Raw genomic sequence first — 19,171 nt, 5'->3', positions numbered from 1 at the left:
TATAGGCATGCATTAATTAATTCATAAGTTTTTATTTATATTTAAATGTAAATACATTTACATTAAAATATTAGGTGAAACCTGTTTTTTTTTTTTTTTTTAAATAATTTATTTTACATTTTATATTTCTTTCTTGAAATGGAATTGGCCTGTCACATCTCACAGGTCAGTAGGGCTGGGCTATAAGACGATGTCAATAGATAGAGATTTTTTCTATAGTTTATCTGTTTATCTATGTAAATGTATACGTGCATCTCAGGACTGCTTAAACACGGATAAATGAGAAGAAAGAGGGCAACGTGCTTAATGAGTTGTTAAAAGCACAATAAACAATGGCGCACATCCGAAGCACTTAAGTGAATTGACTTTAGCAGCTTATTGCGCTTGAACGGTCAAAAACACATTTATATAAAATGCCCGTCTTGGTATTCACAAAAACACAGTCAGTTATGTCTAAAGTGAAATTAAACAGTTGGGCCGCGAAATTACCGTTAAATTGGATCCATGCATAAATCTTAAAGTGACAGCGGCCTTATTGTTGTTGTTGTTTAACATTAACTACAGTACAAACAACAAACGAAAGAGAAAACCATTCACTGCTTTTGAATGACTGTCTTTCATAGCTTTATTAGGAATCTGTGTAAATGTAATTCATACAGTGCAGTTCATACTATGCAGTTTAATTGGGTCAGGTAAGGGAGGCAATTTTTCGATCATTTTTGTTTATTTCCTGCCGCCGTGCAGCCTCACTCATTGTACATAACAGAACATGTAAAACACCAAGACAATAACAAATGCAGATTTACTACAAACTGGGGTTTGAACCTACAAACTTACAGTTTCCACTGCAGATTTTTAACCACTAAACCACAATACTTAGAAAGCAAAGCAACTCCCCTGTATATCCTACTTTACAGTAGCCTATGTCTCTTCTCAAGAGAATGGCTGGGAATCTCCAATTAATCATTTAACTTTGAATAGGAAGTACTTATAAGGAGTGTACATATGTATCTCCCACTAGATATTCACAGGAATGTGTGACATCACATCTATGTTATGACATACGCAAGCGTACCAATTCAACAGAAATCATGTGAGCAGTGACATTATGTCTGTATATGTATTTTAATATATGCATGGTCTGATAAAATGGACACAACATTTTATGTTTGTAACAAAGGACCAAATACAACCAAACTTTGCAGCGACAAAGTCACAAAGCATCACATTACATTGACTTTCGAGGCAGCGTGCAACACTGTGCAACACTCTCGTCTAAAAGAAAATTATCAGGGATTTCACAGGACTTAATCACATATCACATGATCAGAACATTGCATGAAATGCATTGCCATTAACAAAGATTATGAGGACAGACGGGCATCCCAAACACTACAGATTTACATACAGCCAATTTAGTCTAAGTGTGTATCATATTCATTTGAACTCCCAGGTTGGCAGGTCAGATTTATCAGCGCAAAATTATCCACAAAGATAAGCATTTTTTACGTCTTGGGTTTAATTGAAAGTGTTCGAGTTTTAGACTGTGTGAGAGCGATATCATCTCATTTCCTTTCTGTGACTAAGCGGTCACAGGCGTATAAAAGATGGAAAGTTGACAGATTTGACACTGAAAACAAATCATACTCTGAAGAGTTTGCTCTAGCACTTAGAGTTAAAAAAAAAAAATACTGTGAATTTTCATCATGGAGCCAAAAACAGGTAGGTTAAATCTGTCTTTTTTTTTTTGTAAGAACTAGTTTAACTTTCTGAGCTTCACTGTCTGTGCTATATACATGACAGTTTATGCCTGATATTAACTGATGTACTTTTCTTTTTAGGACTTCTGATTTGGTGGATTCTAACGATGATCCTTGGGATGACCTGCAGACCAACAGACAGAACAGTGACACTGCAGAACAACAGAAAGTGTGATGTTATACACCGCATAGATGTCACCAAACATAGAATGAAAGTTCTATTGAATACATTTGTAAGTATCAATCTTTTCCTGTATTTTACACTTCACAATGTCTAAATGTCAGGTGATTTTTACTGGATGGATGAAGTTCACAGTGTCCTAGCACAGAGATTGCTGCTTGTTTCATATTTGGGTTTCTAGTGCAGTGACATTCATTTTAAGTTAAGTTTAAATCAGTTTTAGTGTCCAAAAGCTTTATGGTTTCACTGTTATGTTTTAGACTTGGCTATTTAGTAGATGGTTGGATTTACACTGAAACAATTTACCCTCAGAAAAAGAATTGTTGGTTTAACTTAAAAAAGTAAGTTACCTGGTTGCCTTAAAATTTTGAGCTGACAATTTGAATGACTTCAATGGAGGCGATTGATTTAATCAACAGAAACTCAAAATATTGTTATCTGAACCACATTAATTAAGTTGATTTGAAGAAAACATGTTGTGATAAATCATGAAAATGTTAATTTTACAGTGTAGTGAATTTTGCAAATAATTACAAAGAATCAAAAAGTAACATTTGAATTAAACATGACATTTTTGAAGTAGAAAATAATGTTTTATTTAACGTTGAAAAGCCTTTTTTTTGTACAGTATATTATGTCTTTAGAAATTCAAACAATTGGAATTTAGATACTCTGTAAGACTCATTTTTTTTTTAAAGTGATAAGACATTTTTATGTGATTAATGATCACATATTTAAGTGATAAGACATTTATTTTTATAACACTTTATGCATTTCCATTCCATCAACATTATAATGAAGATAATGACGATGAACACCAAAATTGATGTACAGTCAAACCAAAATTTATTCAGACACCTTGAACATTTCACACATTATTACAGTTTATTCACTATAGTTAAAAAATGGTAATAAAATATGTCAAGAACTAAAGTTAAACTGAATAATTGAATCTGAATAATTTTTGGTTCCAAATCTGTATCAATTTTACTGGTAGTCCACTGTATGAAAATATGGGTATAACATATCAGTTTATTTTGCTATCCTCACTTCCATAAATGAACTATAGTGTCCTGCACCCACCCAGTAAAAAAATATAAAAAATTATATCTAGTGTCTGAATAATTTTTAGTTTGACTGTAGCTGTCAGAAAGATTTGGAGAGATTTCTTTCTGAAAGTTTCATAAGGTGGTGTAACAGGACATCGCAGCGTTTGTAAATGATAGTTCAAAGCTTTTTGAACTATTTAAAACCATCTCTCTCTTTCTCTTCAGAACATCATAAACAAAAATCCTGGACCATGGATGGAACCAATTTCAGAACTTGACTTGAAGAACTTGACCCATAAAGAGAAATTGCACAAAGCTCAATGCGGACTTCACTACATGGAACAGGCAGTTGAGATGATACGTAAACACCAGGATGATCTACATGCTCCTGTGACACACATACCTAACAGTATCGCAACAGACTTAGACCGTACCAGAGAATGTGTTAAACATGCTATAGGCCATTGCAAAAACAAGACAAAGCCTGAGTTCTCTTATCCACATACATATGAGAGAAAACAGTGGGGCGGGACTGTTCTTAACATCTCTGTAGACTTTCTGGATGAGTTGGTGAAAGTCATAGAACATGAGATGAGCAAATCACATAAATCAAACAATCACTCAATCAATACTGCTTGACACCATTGGTTTATATTATTTGTCAGCTGCACTTATTAATTTATGAAAGATTTTGTAAGCACTTATTTATAAGATCCTGTTATTAACGGAATTTGCAGTATGTTCTCAGGATAAATATGGTTGGAAAAGTTATTTATATTTTTAAATTAAAGAAATTGTTATTTATTATATATTTGTACTTTTCAGTTTTTTGTATTTTGAGTTAAAAAATATTGTTACTCTATTTAACATTATATATTTATATTAATGCAGCTTATTGTCATATTGTCAACACAATAATAAAATTTTTGTTACAAATTCTCATAGCCATGAATTTTAATTGCACGAGCGGGAAGCAGGTGGTCGACTCAATCTTATTGCTAAGTCTGCAAGGCGATAATACTATAGTCTCAAGTGAGCGTCATTAATCAAACTGTCATATGCGGCCATGAGAAACTTGAGCTTGTTAATTTTCTCATTTCAGTGCAGATGTTTTTTTTCTTTCCTTTTGGAATAATCAGGATGATTAATTGTTTAATAGTAGGCATGTATCCCCAAATGACTTCTTTATTTTGGCAGTTGGAAATTTTTAAAAATTTGGTTACCGAGCAGTACACCAGTATTTGGAAGTAAATATCCACCTTATTTTTAACATCAGATCCAGTGCGGCCATTTGTAAAATTATTTTACTATTTACTGCATTTTGCTATTCTCCTAGTCAAACATTCCCAGAAAATAGCTTACTTCCGAGTCGCAAAATAAGGTGGATGTACTCAAATGATTTATTGACATTTTCTCACACTTACATGGTGCTTATTCTTGTTCTGAAAGAAATTCAGGAAACATCTAATCCTCTAATCTAAACAAGTTGAGCATAAAGCCAAATACAGCAGCATTCAAGGACCAAAAGACCCATTATGTAATGCAAGCCAAATTATATTTAAGATGTATATATATGATGTCACAACAAAGATTTTTAAATCTTTTAAATTGACAGGCCGACGTGAGCAATGGACCGTATCGTTCTAGTAGTGAATCTTTGCTTTCAGTTTCATAATGTGTTAAAATTGCTGTAAAAACTCTCCGATTACGCCTTGACAAATATCATTCGAAAGAGAGTGCAAATGACCTTAAGACCGAAATTCAGTGTATTTTTCCTGGAAATCCATGTTGAATTGCAGCATTTGTGGCATAGTGTCAACTATCACTTTAAAAAAAAAAAGAGTTGTATTTTAAAATACAAACCATTATTTATTCAATTTCAGCATAAACATACATCGCTAGACAGGTAATGAACAATCTAGCTTACATTTATGATTTACAGCTGAAATTTTGCATGTATATGTAACAAGCAAAGTATCATAATGTACTTTAAATAACATTAAAAAATATCAGAAAGATATTAGTTCTGCTGTTGATCATAAATACCAGTAGTGACGTTGTACAGTGAGGACATTGTCATTTTGCCGGAAATAGAGTCATCATTGTCCCAATGTGTAGTAAGCCAGAATTCATGCGCACGATATACTGATTCACAACCTAGGAAGCTGATTGAGACGCACCCATGGTCATAACAGGAGTTGGAAATATTGGATAAAACCTTGCACAAAGTAATTAATTCTATCACACTAGTGTCATGTCAACACAAGTGGTTATACTTTCAAAATGGTGTGTATTTTAACATTTACTGCATGGCCCGTTATGCAACAAATGACCTTAAACCTGAAATGTTCTGTTAAATTAGAGAAGTCTGGAAAAATAGAAACATCCTCAATTGTAAAGATACAGAAAATCACATTTACTTTATTAAATTAACATATAGTAGTTCACATGCAGGTTGTACACAAATCTGAGCTCACACAGACCCTGGGTGTGAGGGGTGCTGTCAAATCATCTGAGGTGCTTTCCATGTTTTCATGTGTGCTTTTAGCATGAAGCAACAACACTATGACTCTTTCTGGAATCCCACCCAAAGATAAAATTAGCCAGGTTACCCAAATGTGGCCTAATCTTAGCATGACGAGCAGAAAAAAAGAAATGGGCGGACTCTTCGATGAGATGTTCGTCACTGATGAGGTAAAAATAGATACCACGCACATATGCAGTGTAAAGTCTCTTTTAAGTCTTTTCTGATTGTGCATTCAGATTATTATTGTTCATTTTGGCCCATCGGGACCCCTGAGAAGACCTGCAAGAAATCTCCTTCATTATTCGAAGTTGGCTCGCCGGCAAACAATTGGAAAACAGTCATATTGGCAGCAGTTCTGGTGGACTCTCGCCGTAGCAGTACTTCGCCTGCGGGTTCCTGTAGGTGTTTTCATGTTGGACGCTCTGAAACAAGACAATAGCAGAGACCATTTAACTCAGCGGTGAACAACATCACCATGAACTACAGAGTATTTTTATGTTTTCCGGTCTGGAATGCCAAAAACAAGCTAAAGCCACATAGGTCCCACTTTATATTAACTACTTGGCTTTAACTACTATGTACTTACATCAAAAAATAAGTACAATGTACTTATTGGGTTCATATTGAATTGCAAAACACTTTTGCTGCTATTGAGGTGGATACGGGTAAGGTTAGGGAAAGCTTTGGTGGTATGGGTAGGTTTAAGGGTAGGGTAAGGTGTAAGTGTTGGGTCAACAGTGTAATTATAAATGTAACTAGATAAAAAAGTTTGAAGACAAACTTTAAGTTGGCTTGAAAAAGCCGGTCCATAAAGTTTGAAGCAGTTTTAAAAGTTTTCAGTTTGAAAGTTTTCAGTTTGAAAGTTTAAGTTTAGTAGTTTAGATAGATAGATAGATAGATAGATAGATTGGTAATTGTCACAATGGATACTATGGAGTTTTTATTGAGTTATTAGCATGTTCTTAGCCCACTTTAGCACTTAGCTAATCACTATTAGCATGTAGCTATTCACTGCTAGGATGTTGGATGTCCAGATTGCTAGCATGAGTCAAAAGAGCCAACCCCCATGTCTGTACGATGTTCTGATGCAGAGATATAGATTTTGCAAAACGGTTGCTAGGGTACTCTGTTTAGTTGCTAGGGAGTGGCATGGCAGCTACCAATGATGATACTCCAAAGGCTGCTTGACAATATAAAATAACCCCCATGTTTGTACGATGTTCTGATGCAGAGATATAGATCTTGCAAAACGGTTGCTAGGGTACTCTGTTTAGTTGCTAGGGAGTGGCTTGGCAGCTACCAATGATGATACTCCAAAGGCTGCTTGACAATATAAAATAACCCCCATGTTTGTACGATGTTCTGATGCAGAGATATAGATCTTGCAAAACGGTTGCTAGGGTACTCTGTTTGGTTGCTAGGGAGTGGCTTGGCAACTACCAATGATGATACTCCAAAGGCTGCTTGACAATATAAAACAACCCCCATGTCTGTACGATGTTCTGATTCAGAGATATAGATCTTGCAAAACGGTTGCTAGGGTACTCTGTTTGGTTGCTAGGGAGTGGCTTGGCAGCTACCAATGATGATACTCCAAAGGCTGCTTGACAATACAAACCAACCCCCATGTCTGTACGATGTTCTGATGCAGAGATATAGATTTTCCAATATGGTTGCTAGGGTACTCTGTTTGGTTGCTAGGGAGTGACTTGGCAGCTACCAGTGATAGATAGATAGATAGATAGATAGATAGATAGATAGATTTAGTTTGATAGATAGATAGATAGATAGATAGATGAGTTTGAATGAGTTAGATAGATAGATAGATAGATAGATAGATAGATTAAGTTTGATAGATAGATAGATAGATTTAGTTTGATAGATAGATAGATAGATAGATAGATAGATTTAGTTTGATAGATAGATAGATAGATAGATAGATAGATAGATAGATAGATAGATAGATAGATAGATAGATAGATAGATAGATGAGTTTGAATGAGTTTGAATGAGTTTAAATGGCTTGGAAATAGGAATGGCAGTTAAATTGAGTCTGTGTGTTTGAATTTGAATTTTGACAGTTGGACGGAATGTTCAGATCAGCCAAGGCAGATCAATGAAAGTCAATGGGAGTTTTCCAAGTTTTGATCAGCTTTTTTAGGAAAACCGTAAGTCGGATCAGTCTGAAAAGATATAGCACACTAAGTCAGAACAGTCTGAAGGTCTAGTCCGAGTTTGGTGGTTGTAGCTTGAACAGTCTAGGAGGAGATGCATTTAGAAATTTAGTCTAAGAAGAATAATAATAATAATAATAATAATAATAATAAATAAAAAAGTTTGAAGACAAACTTTAAGTTGGCTTGAAAAAGCCGGTCCATAAAGTTTGAAGCAGTTTTAAAAGTTTTCAGTTTGAAAGTTTTCAGTTTGAAAGTTTAAGTTTAGTAGTTTAGATAGATAGATAGATAGATAGATAGATAGATTGGTAATTGTCACAATGGATACTATGGAGTTTTTATTGAGTTATTAGCATGTTCTTAGCCCACTTTAGCACTTAGCTAATCACTATTAGCATGTAGCTATTCACTGCTAGGATGTTGGATGTCCAGATTGCTAGCATGAGTCAAAAGAGCCAACCCCCATGTCTGTACGATGTTCTGATGCAGAGATATAGATTTTGCAAAACGGTTGCTAGGGTACTCTGTTTAGTTGCTAGGGAGTGGCATGGCAGCTACCAATGATGATACTCCAAAGGCTGCTTGACAATATAAAATAACCCCCATGTTTGTACGATGTTCTGATGCAGAGATATAGATCTTGCAAAACGGTTGCTAGGGTACTCTGTTTAGTTGCTAGGGAGTGGCTTGGCAGCTACCAATGATGATACTCCAAAGGCTGCTTGACAATATAAAATAACCCCCATGTTTGTACGATGTTCTGATGCAGAGATATAGATCTTGCAAAACGGTTGCTAGGGTACTCTGTTTGGTTGCTAGGGAGTGGCTTGGCAACTACCAATGATGATACTCCAAAGGCTGCTTGACAATATAAAACAACCCCCATGTCTGTACGATGTTCTGATTCAGAGATATAGATCTTGCAAAACGGTTGCTAGGGTACTCTGTTTGGTTGCTAGGGAGTGGCTTGGCAGCTACCAATGATGATACTCCAAAGGCTGCTTGACAATACAAACCAACCCCCATGTCTGTACGATGTTCTGATGCAGAGATATAGATTTTCCAATATGGTTGCTAGGGTACTCTGTTTGGTTGCTAGGGAGTGACTTGGCAGCTACCAGTGATAGATAGATAGATAGATAGATAGATAGATAGATAGATTTAGTTTGATAGATAGATAGATAGATAGATAGATGAGTTTGAATGAGTTAGATAGATAGATAGATAGATAGATAGATAGATTAAGTTTGATAGATAGATAGATAGATTTAGTTTGATAGATAGATAGATAGATAGATAGATAGATTTAGTTTGATAGATAGATAGATAGATAGATAGATAGATAGATAGATAGATAGATAGATAGATAGATGAGTTTGAATGAGTTTGAATGAGTTTAAATGGCTTGGAAATAGGAATGGCAGTTAAATTGAGTCTGTGTGTTTGAATTTGAATTTTGACAGTTGGACGGAATGTTCAGATCAGCCAAGGCAGATCAATGAAAGTCAATGGGAGTTTTCCAAGTTTTGATCAGCTTTTTTAGGAAAACCGTAAGTCGGATCAGTCTGAAAAGATATAGCACACTAAGTCAGAACAGTCTGAAGGTCTAGTCCGAGTTTGGTGGTTGTAGCTTGAACAGTCTAGGAGGAGATGCATTTAGAAATTTAGTCTAAGAAGAATAATAATAATAATAATAATAATAATAATAATAAGCTTAAGACGTAGATCAGTAAGTTGGCTTTTTCAAAGCCAACTTAATTACAGAAATTAATTACAGATCTAATTACATGCAGGTGTTTTAAGTACAATGTAAAAACATGTATGTACACAATAAGTGCATTGTATCAAATGATTAATTTAAATGTAAGTACATAGTAGTTAAGGCCACTTAATATAAAGTGGGACCGCCACATAAACCAACATAAATGACGCTCACCTGTGAGGAAGTACGACACTTGGCAAGACATAACTCAAAATGATCTTCCACTGCAGTGAAGAGGTTCTGGAACCCTTCTGCGGCTCGGTTTAGAAAACGCTCTAAAAGAGGTTGCTGATGGGAAGAGAGCAGGAGACAGATAGAGTTTTTGTCAGAGGGGAGTTTCCAATGAGAGTGGCCTGATTTTGTATTCCGGTTGTGTGACACACATATAGTGATCATGAACTCGGAATTGTTTTTAGATCTTACTTATTTTTGCCATCAACATAATGCAGCATTCATTTATATCAGTGCAGTCCATCACAATTTTTTCAGATATGTTACACATTTTCAGCTGCAACCAATGTTTCAAAAATAAAATAAAAAACATATATATATATACACACACACACAAACCCGATTCCAAAAAAGCTGGGACGCTGTACAAACTGTGAATAAAAAAGGAATGCAATAATTTACAAATCTCATAAACTTATATTTTAGTCACAACAGAATATAGATAACATATCAAATGTTGAAAGTGAGACATTTTGAAATGTCATGCCAAATATTGGCTCATTTTGGATTTCATGAGAGCTACACATTCCAAAAAAGTTGGGACAGGTAGCAATAAGAGGCCGGAAAAGTTAAATGTACATATAAGGAGCAGCTGGAGGACCAATTTGCAACTTATTAGGTCAACTGGCAACATGATTGGGTATAAAAAGAGCCTCTCAGAGTGGCAGTGTCTCTCAGAAGTCAAGATGGGCAGATGATCACCAATTCCCCCAATGCTGTGGCGAAAAATAGTGGAGCAATATCAGAAAGGAGTTTTTCAGAGAAAAATTGCAAAGAGTTTGAAGTTATAATCATCTACAGTGCATAATATCATCCAAAGATTCAGAGAATCTGGAACAATGTCTGTGTGTAAGGGTCAAGGCCGGAAAACCATACTGGATCCCCGTGATCTTCAGGCCCTTAGACGGCACTGCATCACATACAGGAATGCTACTGTAATGGAAATCACAACATGGGTTCAGGAATACTTCCAGAAAACATTGTCGGTGAACACAATCCACCGTGCCATTCGCCGTTGCCGGCTAAAACTCTATATGTAAAAAAAGAAGCCATATCTAAACATGATCCAGAAGCACAGGCGTTTTCTCTGGGCCAAGGCTCATTTAAAATGGACTGTGGCAAAGTGGAAAACTGTTCTGTGGTCAGACGAATCAAAATTTGAAGTTCTTTTTGGAAAATTGGGATTCCATGTCATCCGGACTAAAGAGGACAAGGACAACCCAAGTTGTTATCAGCGCTCAGTTCAGAAGCCTGCATCTCTGATGGTATGGGGTTGCATGAGTGCGTGTGGCATGGGCAGCTTACACATCTGGAAAGGCACCATCAATGCTGAAAGGTATATCCAAGTTCTAGAACAACATATGCTCCCATCCAGACGTTGTCTCTTTCAGGGAAGACCTTGTATTTTCTAACATGACAATGCCAGACCACATACTGCATCAATTACAACATCATGGCTGCGTAGAAGAAGGATCCGGGTACTGAAATGGCCAGCCTGCAGTCCAGATCTTTCACCCATAGAAAACATTTGGCGTATCATAAAGAGGAAGATGCGACAAAGAAGACCTAAGACAGTTGAGCAACTAGAAGCCTGTATTAGACAAGAATGGGACAACATTCCTATTCCTAAACTTGAGCAACTTGTCTCCTCAGTCCCCAGACGTTGTCCCAACTTTTTTGAGATGTGTTGATGCCTTGAAATTTAAAATCAACTTATTTTTCCCTTAAAATGATACATTTTCTCAGTTTAAACATTTGATATGTAATCTATGTTGTATTCTGAATAAAAAATTGAAATTTGAAACTTCCACATCATATATATATATATATATATATATATATATATATATATATATACACATATACAGTACAGTCCAAAAGTTTGGAACCACTAAGATTTTTAATGTAAAGTTTCGTCTGCTCACCAAGGCTACATTTATTTAATTAAAAATACAGTAAAAAACAGCAATATCGTGAAATATTATTACAATTTAAAATAACTGTTTTCTATTTGAATATATTTCACAAAGTAATTTATTCCTGTGATGCAAAGCTGAATTTTCAGCATCATTACTCCAGTCTTCAGTGTCACATGATCCTTCAGAAATCATTCTAATATGCTGATCTGCTGCTCAAGAAACATTTAATGTGTACAATTGTACAAAATATTTGTGTACAATATTTTTTTTCAGGATTATTTGATGAATAGAAAGTTCAAAAGAACAGTGTTTATCTGAAATCTAATCTTTTGTAACATTATAAATGTCTTTACTGCCACTTTTGATTGATTTAATGCATCCTTGCTGAATAAAAGTATTCATTTCTTTAATTTCTTTTCAAAAAAATAAAAATAAAAATTCTTACTGACCCCAAACTTTTGAACGGTAGTGTATAATGCTACAGAAGCTTTGTATTTCAGATAAATGCTGTTCTTTTGAACTTTCTATTCATCAAGGAATCCTGAAAAAAAAAAAGTACACAACTGTTTTCAACATTGAAAATAATCATAAATGTTTCTTGAGCAGCAGATCAGCATATTAGAATGATTTCTGAAGGATCATGTGACACTGAAGACTGGAGTAACGATGCTGAAAATTCAGCTTTGCATCACAGGAATAAATTACTTTGTCAAATATATTTAAATAGTACACAGTTATTTTAAATTGTAATAATATTTCACAATATTACTGTTTTTTACTGTATTTTTAATTAAATAAATGTAGCCTTGGTGAGCAGACGAAACTTCTTTTAAAAACATTAAAAATCTTAGTGGTTCCAAACTTTTGGACTGTACTGTATATATATGTGTGAGAGAGATACAAAGAAATAAAAAGATGATCATGAAAAGTTTAGTTATGCAACCAGAATATGTCATAACGCATTTCTGTTGTTGTGCTCATTAAACGGAAAATACAAACCACAATGAGTCTCAATATTTTACAGTAAGACTGGACACTGTATTGCAAGTGACCTACTGACCTAGTGACGCGTGTTGTTTGCCACAAGTGTAAGATAGTAAAAGATGATAAATAATTCCTCTGTCATTATAAAATATATATATACACACCCACACACACACCCACCATGAAATAAGTTTAAAACAATAAAAATAACGCCAGTGTATTAAAATATATAATAAATCAATATAATACTATATCACATATCAATATTTGATGAGAAAAGCCCCCTAAGATAACCCAAATAAATTATATTATTGTGGATGAAAACTGAAATGAAAATTCTGTCATTAATTACTCACCCTCATGTCGTTCCAAACCCTTAAGACTTTTGTTCATCTTCAGAACACAAATGAAGATCTTTTGATGAAATCTGAGAGATTTCTGTCCTTCCATAGACAGCCTACACAATTAAAATTTTGACGCTTTAAAAAGTTCATAAAGAGATCGAAAACTAATCCATATGAATTGAGTCGTTTAGTCCAAATTTTCTGCAGAGACTCAATCACTTTATATGATGAACAGATTTAATTTAGGCTTTTACTCACATGTAAACATTGATCAGCAAACATAAAAAGAAGCTCAACTGAACCTGAATGATGCACAGATGCACAAGAACAAACCTCTTCTGGAAGCTCAAACGTGCTGCGTAACCAATGAGGTTCATTCTTGTGTGCTTCGCAGCACGTTTGAGCTTCCAGAAGAGGTTTGTTCCTGTGCATCATTCAGGTTCGTTCATTCATCTGTTCATCATAAAAAATGATTGAGTTTCTTCAGAAAATTTGGACTAAACCGCTAAATTCATATGGATTATAAACTTTTTGAAGCGCCAAAGTGTCACTTGTGTAGCTGTCTATGGAGGGACAGAAAGCTCTCAGATTTCATCAAAAAGATCTTCATTTGCGTTTTCCGAAGATGAACAAAAGTCTTTAAGGGTTTGGAACAACATGAGGGTGAGTAATTAATGACAGAATTTTCATTTTTGGATGAACTATACCTACTATAAAACTTATTCCTAAATTCATTTTGATTACAAGCATTCTAATAAAAACATTGTCATCCATTGTTGGACTGTTTAAAAGTAATCCAGACATCATGAATGGTTTTTGAAGTAATAAAAATGAAGATATGTTGAAGTACCTTATCAGGCTGGAGGCAGCAGGAAACGCAGTACTCATAGATGCTACAGCAGCCATTGGCCAGACAGCTTTTACAGACATACTGGCTTGAGCTGGGAGCATTAACGTTACAACATCCATTCACCAGTAAATCCTTCCTCTCACACACATAACCTGCAGCGAAAGAAAAAGAAAAGTGTGTGTTAAACGGAACATTGGTCTTACATGTGAATACACACAAGCCCAGGGTCATGTTATCAGTTTGACAAAAGGAGCTGCTCATTAACGCATGGTGTGGTTAGTGGATGTGAGTGTTATAATTCAGCCTGCATCAATGCACATTCTCCCCTTTCTCTACAAATACTTTCCAGTCACGCTTCTCATGATCTATTTTTAACCCTCTGGAGTCTGAGGCTGATTTGGGGCTTGGAGAAGTTTTGACATGCCCTGACATTTGTGCTTTTTTCAGTTGTTCATAAACATATAAATGACAAAAGTGTCATTACACTGTATTCAGCACAAACTAGGCTACAATAATATGTGAGGAACATGTACGTACATTTTTGTATTTTTGAAGGAATAATGTTTATGCGTGGTTATTGAAAAAACAAAAAACTGCCATCCCATAAAAAGGCAAAACACTCCTCAAAAGTAATAATAATCCAGTTACAATTGCTACAACCCAGTATTTTTCCTCAACTAATACTGTAAAATTGCCACTCGGAGGTTCTACCTATTAACAAATGCTATGATGCAATCACCTTGTAAAACTGTAGTACAAAATCTCACGACTAAAGAACATGTCCAAGTCATAACTCACCCCAAAAGGAAAAGGAAAAACTAAATCTTTTTTTTTTTTTTTTTTTAAATCAAGATTTATTTTGACAAATTTCATGACAATTATGCTGCCAAATTTTCATTAGTGCAGAATGAACAAATCATATATTTATGTATTTAATTCTGTACTATCTTTATACTGATTTTAAATAAATAATAATGAGAAATTGCATTTTACAGATTGCAGATTACAGTAAGGCTGATTTTAAATAATAATAATAATAATAATAATAATAATAATAGGAAAAATCCCAGATTACAGTAAGTATTAAAGTAATGACAATCTATTAAGAATCCTAATAGACTGATTCCCCACCCCTCAAAGTTGCATTATGGTAAATTGGTATTTTGGAAGTAAGAACTGGAGCAAAATGTGCATTATGTTTCATTTTTATGAAAAATATCATTTAAAAAAATATCATTTTCTTTACGTGTTCTTGATTATGGGGAAATATGACTCGGACATTGGAAAACGACATCAGTAATTACAACAGAGCAAATTCTTTAAAGGTAGAGTATGTGATTTTTTATGAACACTTTTTGTTATACTGGTTGAAACTCTCTTCACATCCACGTATTAAAACATGTACATATTACATATATCTTCAGTGGAAGTCGCAGAACCAAAAAACGTTTGTCCAATCAATGCATTCGGTCCAAAAGCAATGATTCGATGTTCTATCTGCCTGTCAGCATATGTATTTCCATAACTCCGCGCACCCTGCTCACGCAGACATCGCACGTCATTAGCTCGTTCCGTAATGCTATGCAGAGCTGTAGACAGACAGTCACCGAGCACCACAAACAAACAGCAGGCATCTTTTACAGTTCCTCCTGAACCAAAACAACAAGCTTATGCTATGTTCGTGCCATGTCATTATAAGCGTAATTAAGCAACCAGTGACGTTCTTCCCTTAGCTGTTCACATCCTCAGACTCGGATTTATGCGTTTCTGTGGCAACACTATCAACGGCAAAATTATCTGCAGCAGTCAGGTGGTACAAGTAATAGCAGTGTAAGTTGTTTATGTTCATTATTGAAGGAAGCACTCTGAAGGGAGGGTGGGATCTCATGCTTTCAAGGCTAGCTTGCTATTGCTAGCTTCTCTGAAATTGCCTACCCTACTTTTAATGCCTAACGGCTTTGTTGTGAACAGTTGGCCAATGTGGTGACCATTCCCATCACTTACCCAGTTCATCAGTGAGAAGGCTCTTTCCCTGAATAGAGTTTCTGCACTGTGAGATCTGCCTGCTACTGTTGCCCAGGATGAACTTGACCTTCCACTGGATGGGGTGATCCGAGTCCCTCACCTCCAGGAGGGTCCGATCCCGGATGGTTCGCTCCTCCTGTACACATCACATGTCACACACAGACAGAACATCATTCCTTTTTCATTACATGGTTCGTTTCCTCTCAGGAGTTGTGTTGAGATGAGCGAGAAACTATTTTTTTAGAAACTAAAAAAATATTAGAAACTATTATTATTAATATTAAACTAATATTATTTTTTTAGAAACAAGAAACTATTCTAACTGAAGATGAACTATTGCTGGTCAAGCTAGTTAAAATCAAGTTTGTTTATATGTCTATGTGGTGTTTTTAATATGCTTTAAAGGGTTAGTTCACCCAAAAATGAAAATTCTGTCATTTATTACTCACCCTCATGTCGTTCCACACCCGTAAGACCTTCGTTCATCTTCGGAACACAAATTAAGATATTTTAGTTGAAATCCGATGACTTCATGAGGCCTGCATAGGGAGCAATGACATTTCCTCTCTCAAGATCCATTAATGTACTAAAAACATATTTAAATCGGTTCATGTGAGTACAGTGGTTCAATATTGATATTATAAAGTGACGAGAATATTTTTGGTGCGCCAAAAACAAAACAAAAAAAACAACGACTTATTTAGTGATGGACGATTTCAAAACACTGCTTCATGAAGCATCGGAGCATAAATGAATCAGTGTATCGAATCATGATTCGGATCGCGTGTCAAACTGCCAACGGCTGAAATCACGTGACTTTGGCGCTCCGAACAGCAGATTCGATACACCGATTCATTGTGCTCTGATGCTTCCTAAAGCATTGTTTTGAAATCGGCCATCACTTTATAAGTTGTTATTTTGTCTTTTTTTTTGGTGCACCAAAAATATTCTCGTCGCTTTATAATTTTAATATTGAACCACTGTACTCACATGAACTGATTTTTAGAACATTAATGGATCTTGAGAGAGGAAATGCCATTGCTCCCTATGCAGGCCTCACTGAGCCATCGGATTTCAACAAAAATATCTCAATTTGTGTTCCGAAGTTTAACGAAGGTCTCACGGGTGTGGAACTGCATGAGGGTGAGTAATGACAATTTTCATTTTTGGGTGAACTAACCCTTTAAGACAAACCATGTGCAAATTCATTAGTCAACACCATTGCTAAGTATTTTCTCCTTTGAAACCACCCGTTTCCTACTGTCACAAACATGTAACCAATCCCATCAACGTGCAGGGCGGAGCTTTTCTCCATTGACTTTCTATGATGTTCAAAGCATTTCTAAGGGTGCTGATCTTTAGAAGGCAGCCGTCTGACTCTGAAATGGCCAGTGGGTAACATTGTAAGATTAGCAACACATTATTAGCCAAAGACTAATCACATCAACTACCATTATGTGTCGGACGTTGTCGAGTGTTACATAAAACACATTACCATTCCGATACATCGACTTGCAGACTAGCCTGTATAATTCACTCTTCTTCTGAATCAGTTTCTGGTTCAAACCAAGCATGCAGTACAAGTCCTGAAAAGTGAAGTCAAAGCGTCTCGATCGCCCCCAGGTGGTTGGTCCCAGTATAGGTCATAAATCCCACCCTCTCCATGTAATTTAATGGGATGTGAGGCAAGCTTAACAATTAAATTACATGTCAAAAAAATTTTCCAAAGAGGGTTTCTGTTATTTTATGTAGTTTTTATCATGCTGATGTAAGTTCAAGTGTTTTTTTTTTTTTTTTTTTTTTTTTTTTTTTTTTTTTAAATATGTTTGGTTTTAAGTTATTTGATGTTATAAAAATGGGGGTGTGACTCTGAGCGAAGTAGTCACTCGAGGCACCAATGGACTTTTTTCAGGAGGAGATTTGAGCTTTAACTTTAATTTCTACATTTCCATAACTCTTTATTTCACACTGACATAATGAGTTGTTCTGCAGTAAACTGTATTAAACGATTCTGCGGGAGTGTGGGCGGGGCCTTGATAGTGCCCGGCTACACTTCATGCTCACTACTGCGCAAAAACGGGTCCCGAATCAGCACAAGATGTTGGCGTCATATTGGGACATTGGCGGCTTCACTTTTCTACAATGGAAGTGAATGGAGGTGCGGCGTCCATATTTTTTTTACAGCCTGTGTATAGGGCTGAAATCAGAATTAAAACATTATTATTTCCAATGCCAATGTGTAGCACCTTGTGTAGTCCGAGCTGGTGTGAGTGAGTAGAGGCGGGGACTAATTTGCATATTCATGCATACACGTATACTAAATGAAGCAAGGGTGTAGAGTTACATTCAAGCCATTTTAAGGCATGGAGAAATTATTTTTTATTATCAAAGATGAGTTTTAAGGGATAAAATGATTGACTGCAGGGGGACTTTAAGAAGCCTAGTGGGAACTAGACTTGAGGAAACCCTTAAGCCATCCTAGGTGTATATGACTTTCTTCTTTTGATGAACATAATCAGAGAAATATTAATAAATATCCTGACGCATCCGAGCTTTATAATGGCAGTGAACGGGACAAATGAGTATGAACTGAAGAAAGTCCTTCCATCCATCATAAACATGTATTCCACACGGCTCTGGGGGTTAATAAAGGCCTTCTGAAGAGAAGCGATGCGTTTGTGTAAAAAAAAAAAAATCCATATTTAAACAAGTTATGAAGTAAAATATCTAGCTTCCACCAGACCGCCTTCCGTATTCAAGATACGAAGAAACTCTCGCAGTTCACAAAGCTTTTGCTACATCCTACGCCTTCCCTATTCAACTTATGGAAAAAGTTTAACTGATGTGATGCCAGTTTACATTTTCTTCGTAACTTTCATAACTCATACTCATTGGTCCCGTTCACTGCCATTATAAAGCTCGGATGCGTCAGGATATTTATTAATATTTCTCCGATTATGATCATCAGAAAGAAGAAAGTCATATACACCTAGGATGGCTTGAGGGTGAGTAAAGCTTGGGGTAATTTTCATTTGAAAGTGAACTAATCCTTTAATAATGCTCCAAAAGGTTTCTATTTCATATAAATGCTACATTTTTTAACTTTCTGTAAATCAACGATTCAGTAAAAATTTATTGCTGATTCCACAGAAATATTAAGCAGCAACAGCTGTTTTCAATAATGATGATAATAATAATAATAACAACAATTATTTAAAAAAAAATCGATCAGCATTATGATTTCTGATAAATAATATTTTACAAAATTTCAATTTTACTGTATTTTTGATCAAATAAATGCAGGTTGCAGCCTTTGTGAGCACAAGAGACTTCTTTCAAAAAAACATTTTAAAAATCTTAATTAT

The 19,171-nt window shown here is 35.4% G+C and overlaps 2 protein-coding genes across 2 annotated transcripts; one reads left to right on the top strand and one right to left on the bottom strand.

Annotated features, from left to right (window-relative positions):
• The first annotated feature begins 1,342 nt into the window (after positions 1 to 1,342).
• osm (oncostatin M) lies at positions 1,343 to 3,916 on the top strand. The gene is made up of 3 exons (XM_048188830.1): positions 1,343 to 1,722; positions 1,842 to 1,993; positions 3,216 to 3,916. The coding sequence occupies exons 1-3, from the start codon at positions 1,707 to 1,709 to the stop codon at positions 3,627 to 3,629; spliced, it is 582 nt and encodes a 193-aa protein (XP_048044787.1). The 5' UTR covers positions 1,343 to 1,706; the 3' UTR covers positions 3,630 to 3,916.
• Positions 3,917 to 5,855: 1,939 nt separating this feature from the next.
• spring1 (SREBF pathway regulator in golgi 1) lies at positions 5,856 to 17,121 on the bottom strand. The gene is made up of 5 exons (XM_048186628.1): positions 17,068 to 17,121; positions 15,786 to 15,942; positions 13,782 to 13,933; positions 9,628 to 9,741; positions 5,856 to 5,939 (listed from the first exon to the last, which is right to left on the bottom strand). The coding sequence occupies exons 1-5, from the start codon at positions 17,119 to 17,121 to the stop codon at positions 5,856 to 5,858; spliced, it is 561 nt and encodes a 186-aa protein (XP_048042585.1).
• Positions 17,122 to 19,171: the final 2,050 nt, after the last annotated feature.

This window comes from Megalobrama amblycephala, linkage group LG4 (assembly GCF_018812025.1).
Source record: "Megalobrama amblycephala isolate DHTTF-2021 linkage group LG4, ASM1881202v1, whole genome shotgun sequence".
Taxonomy (NCBI): domain Eukaryota; kingdom Metazoa; phylum Chordata; class Actinopteri; order Cypriniformes; family Xenocyprididae; genus Megalobrama; species Megalobrama amblycephala.
Note: the sequence above shows the minus strand (reverse complement) of the source record. Positions and strands in the feature narration are given on the sequence as shown.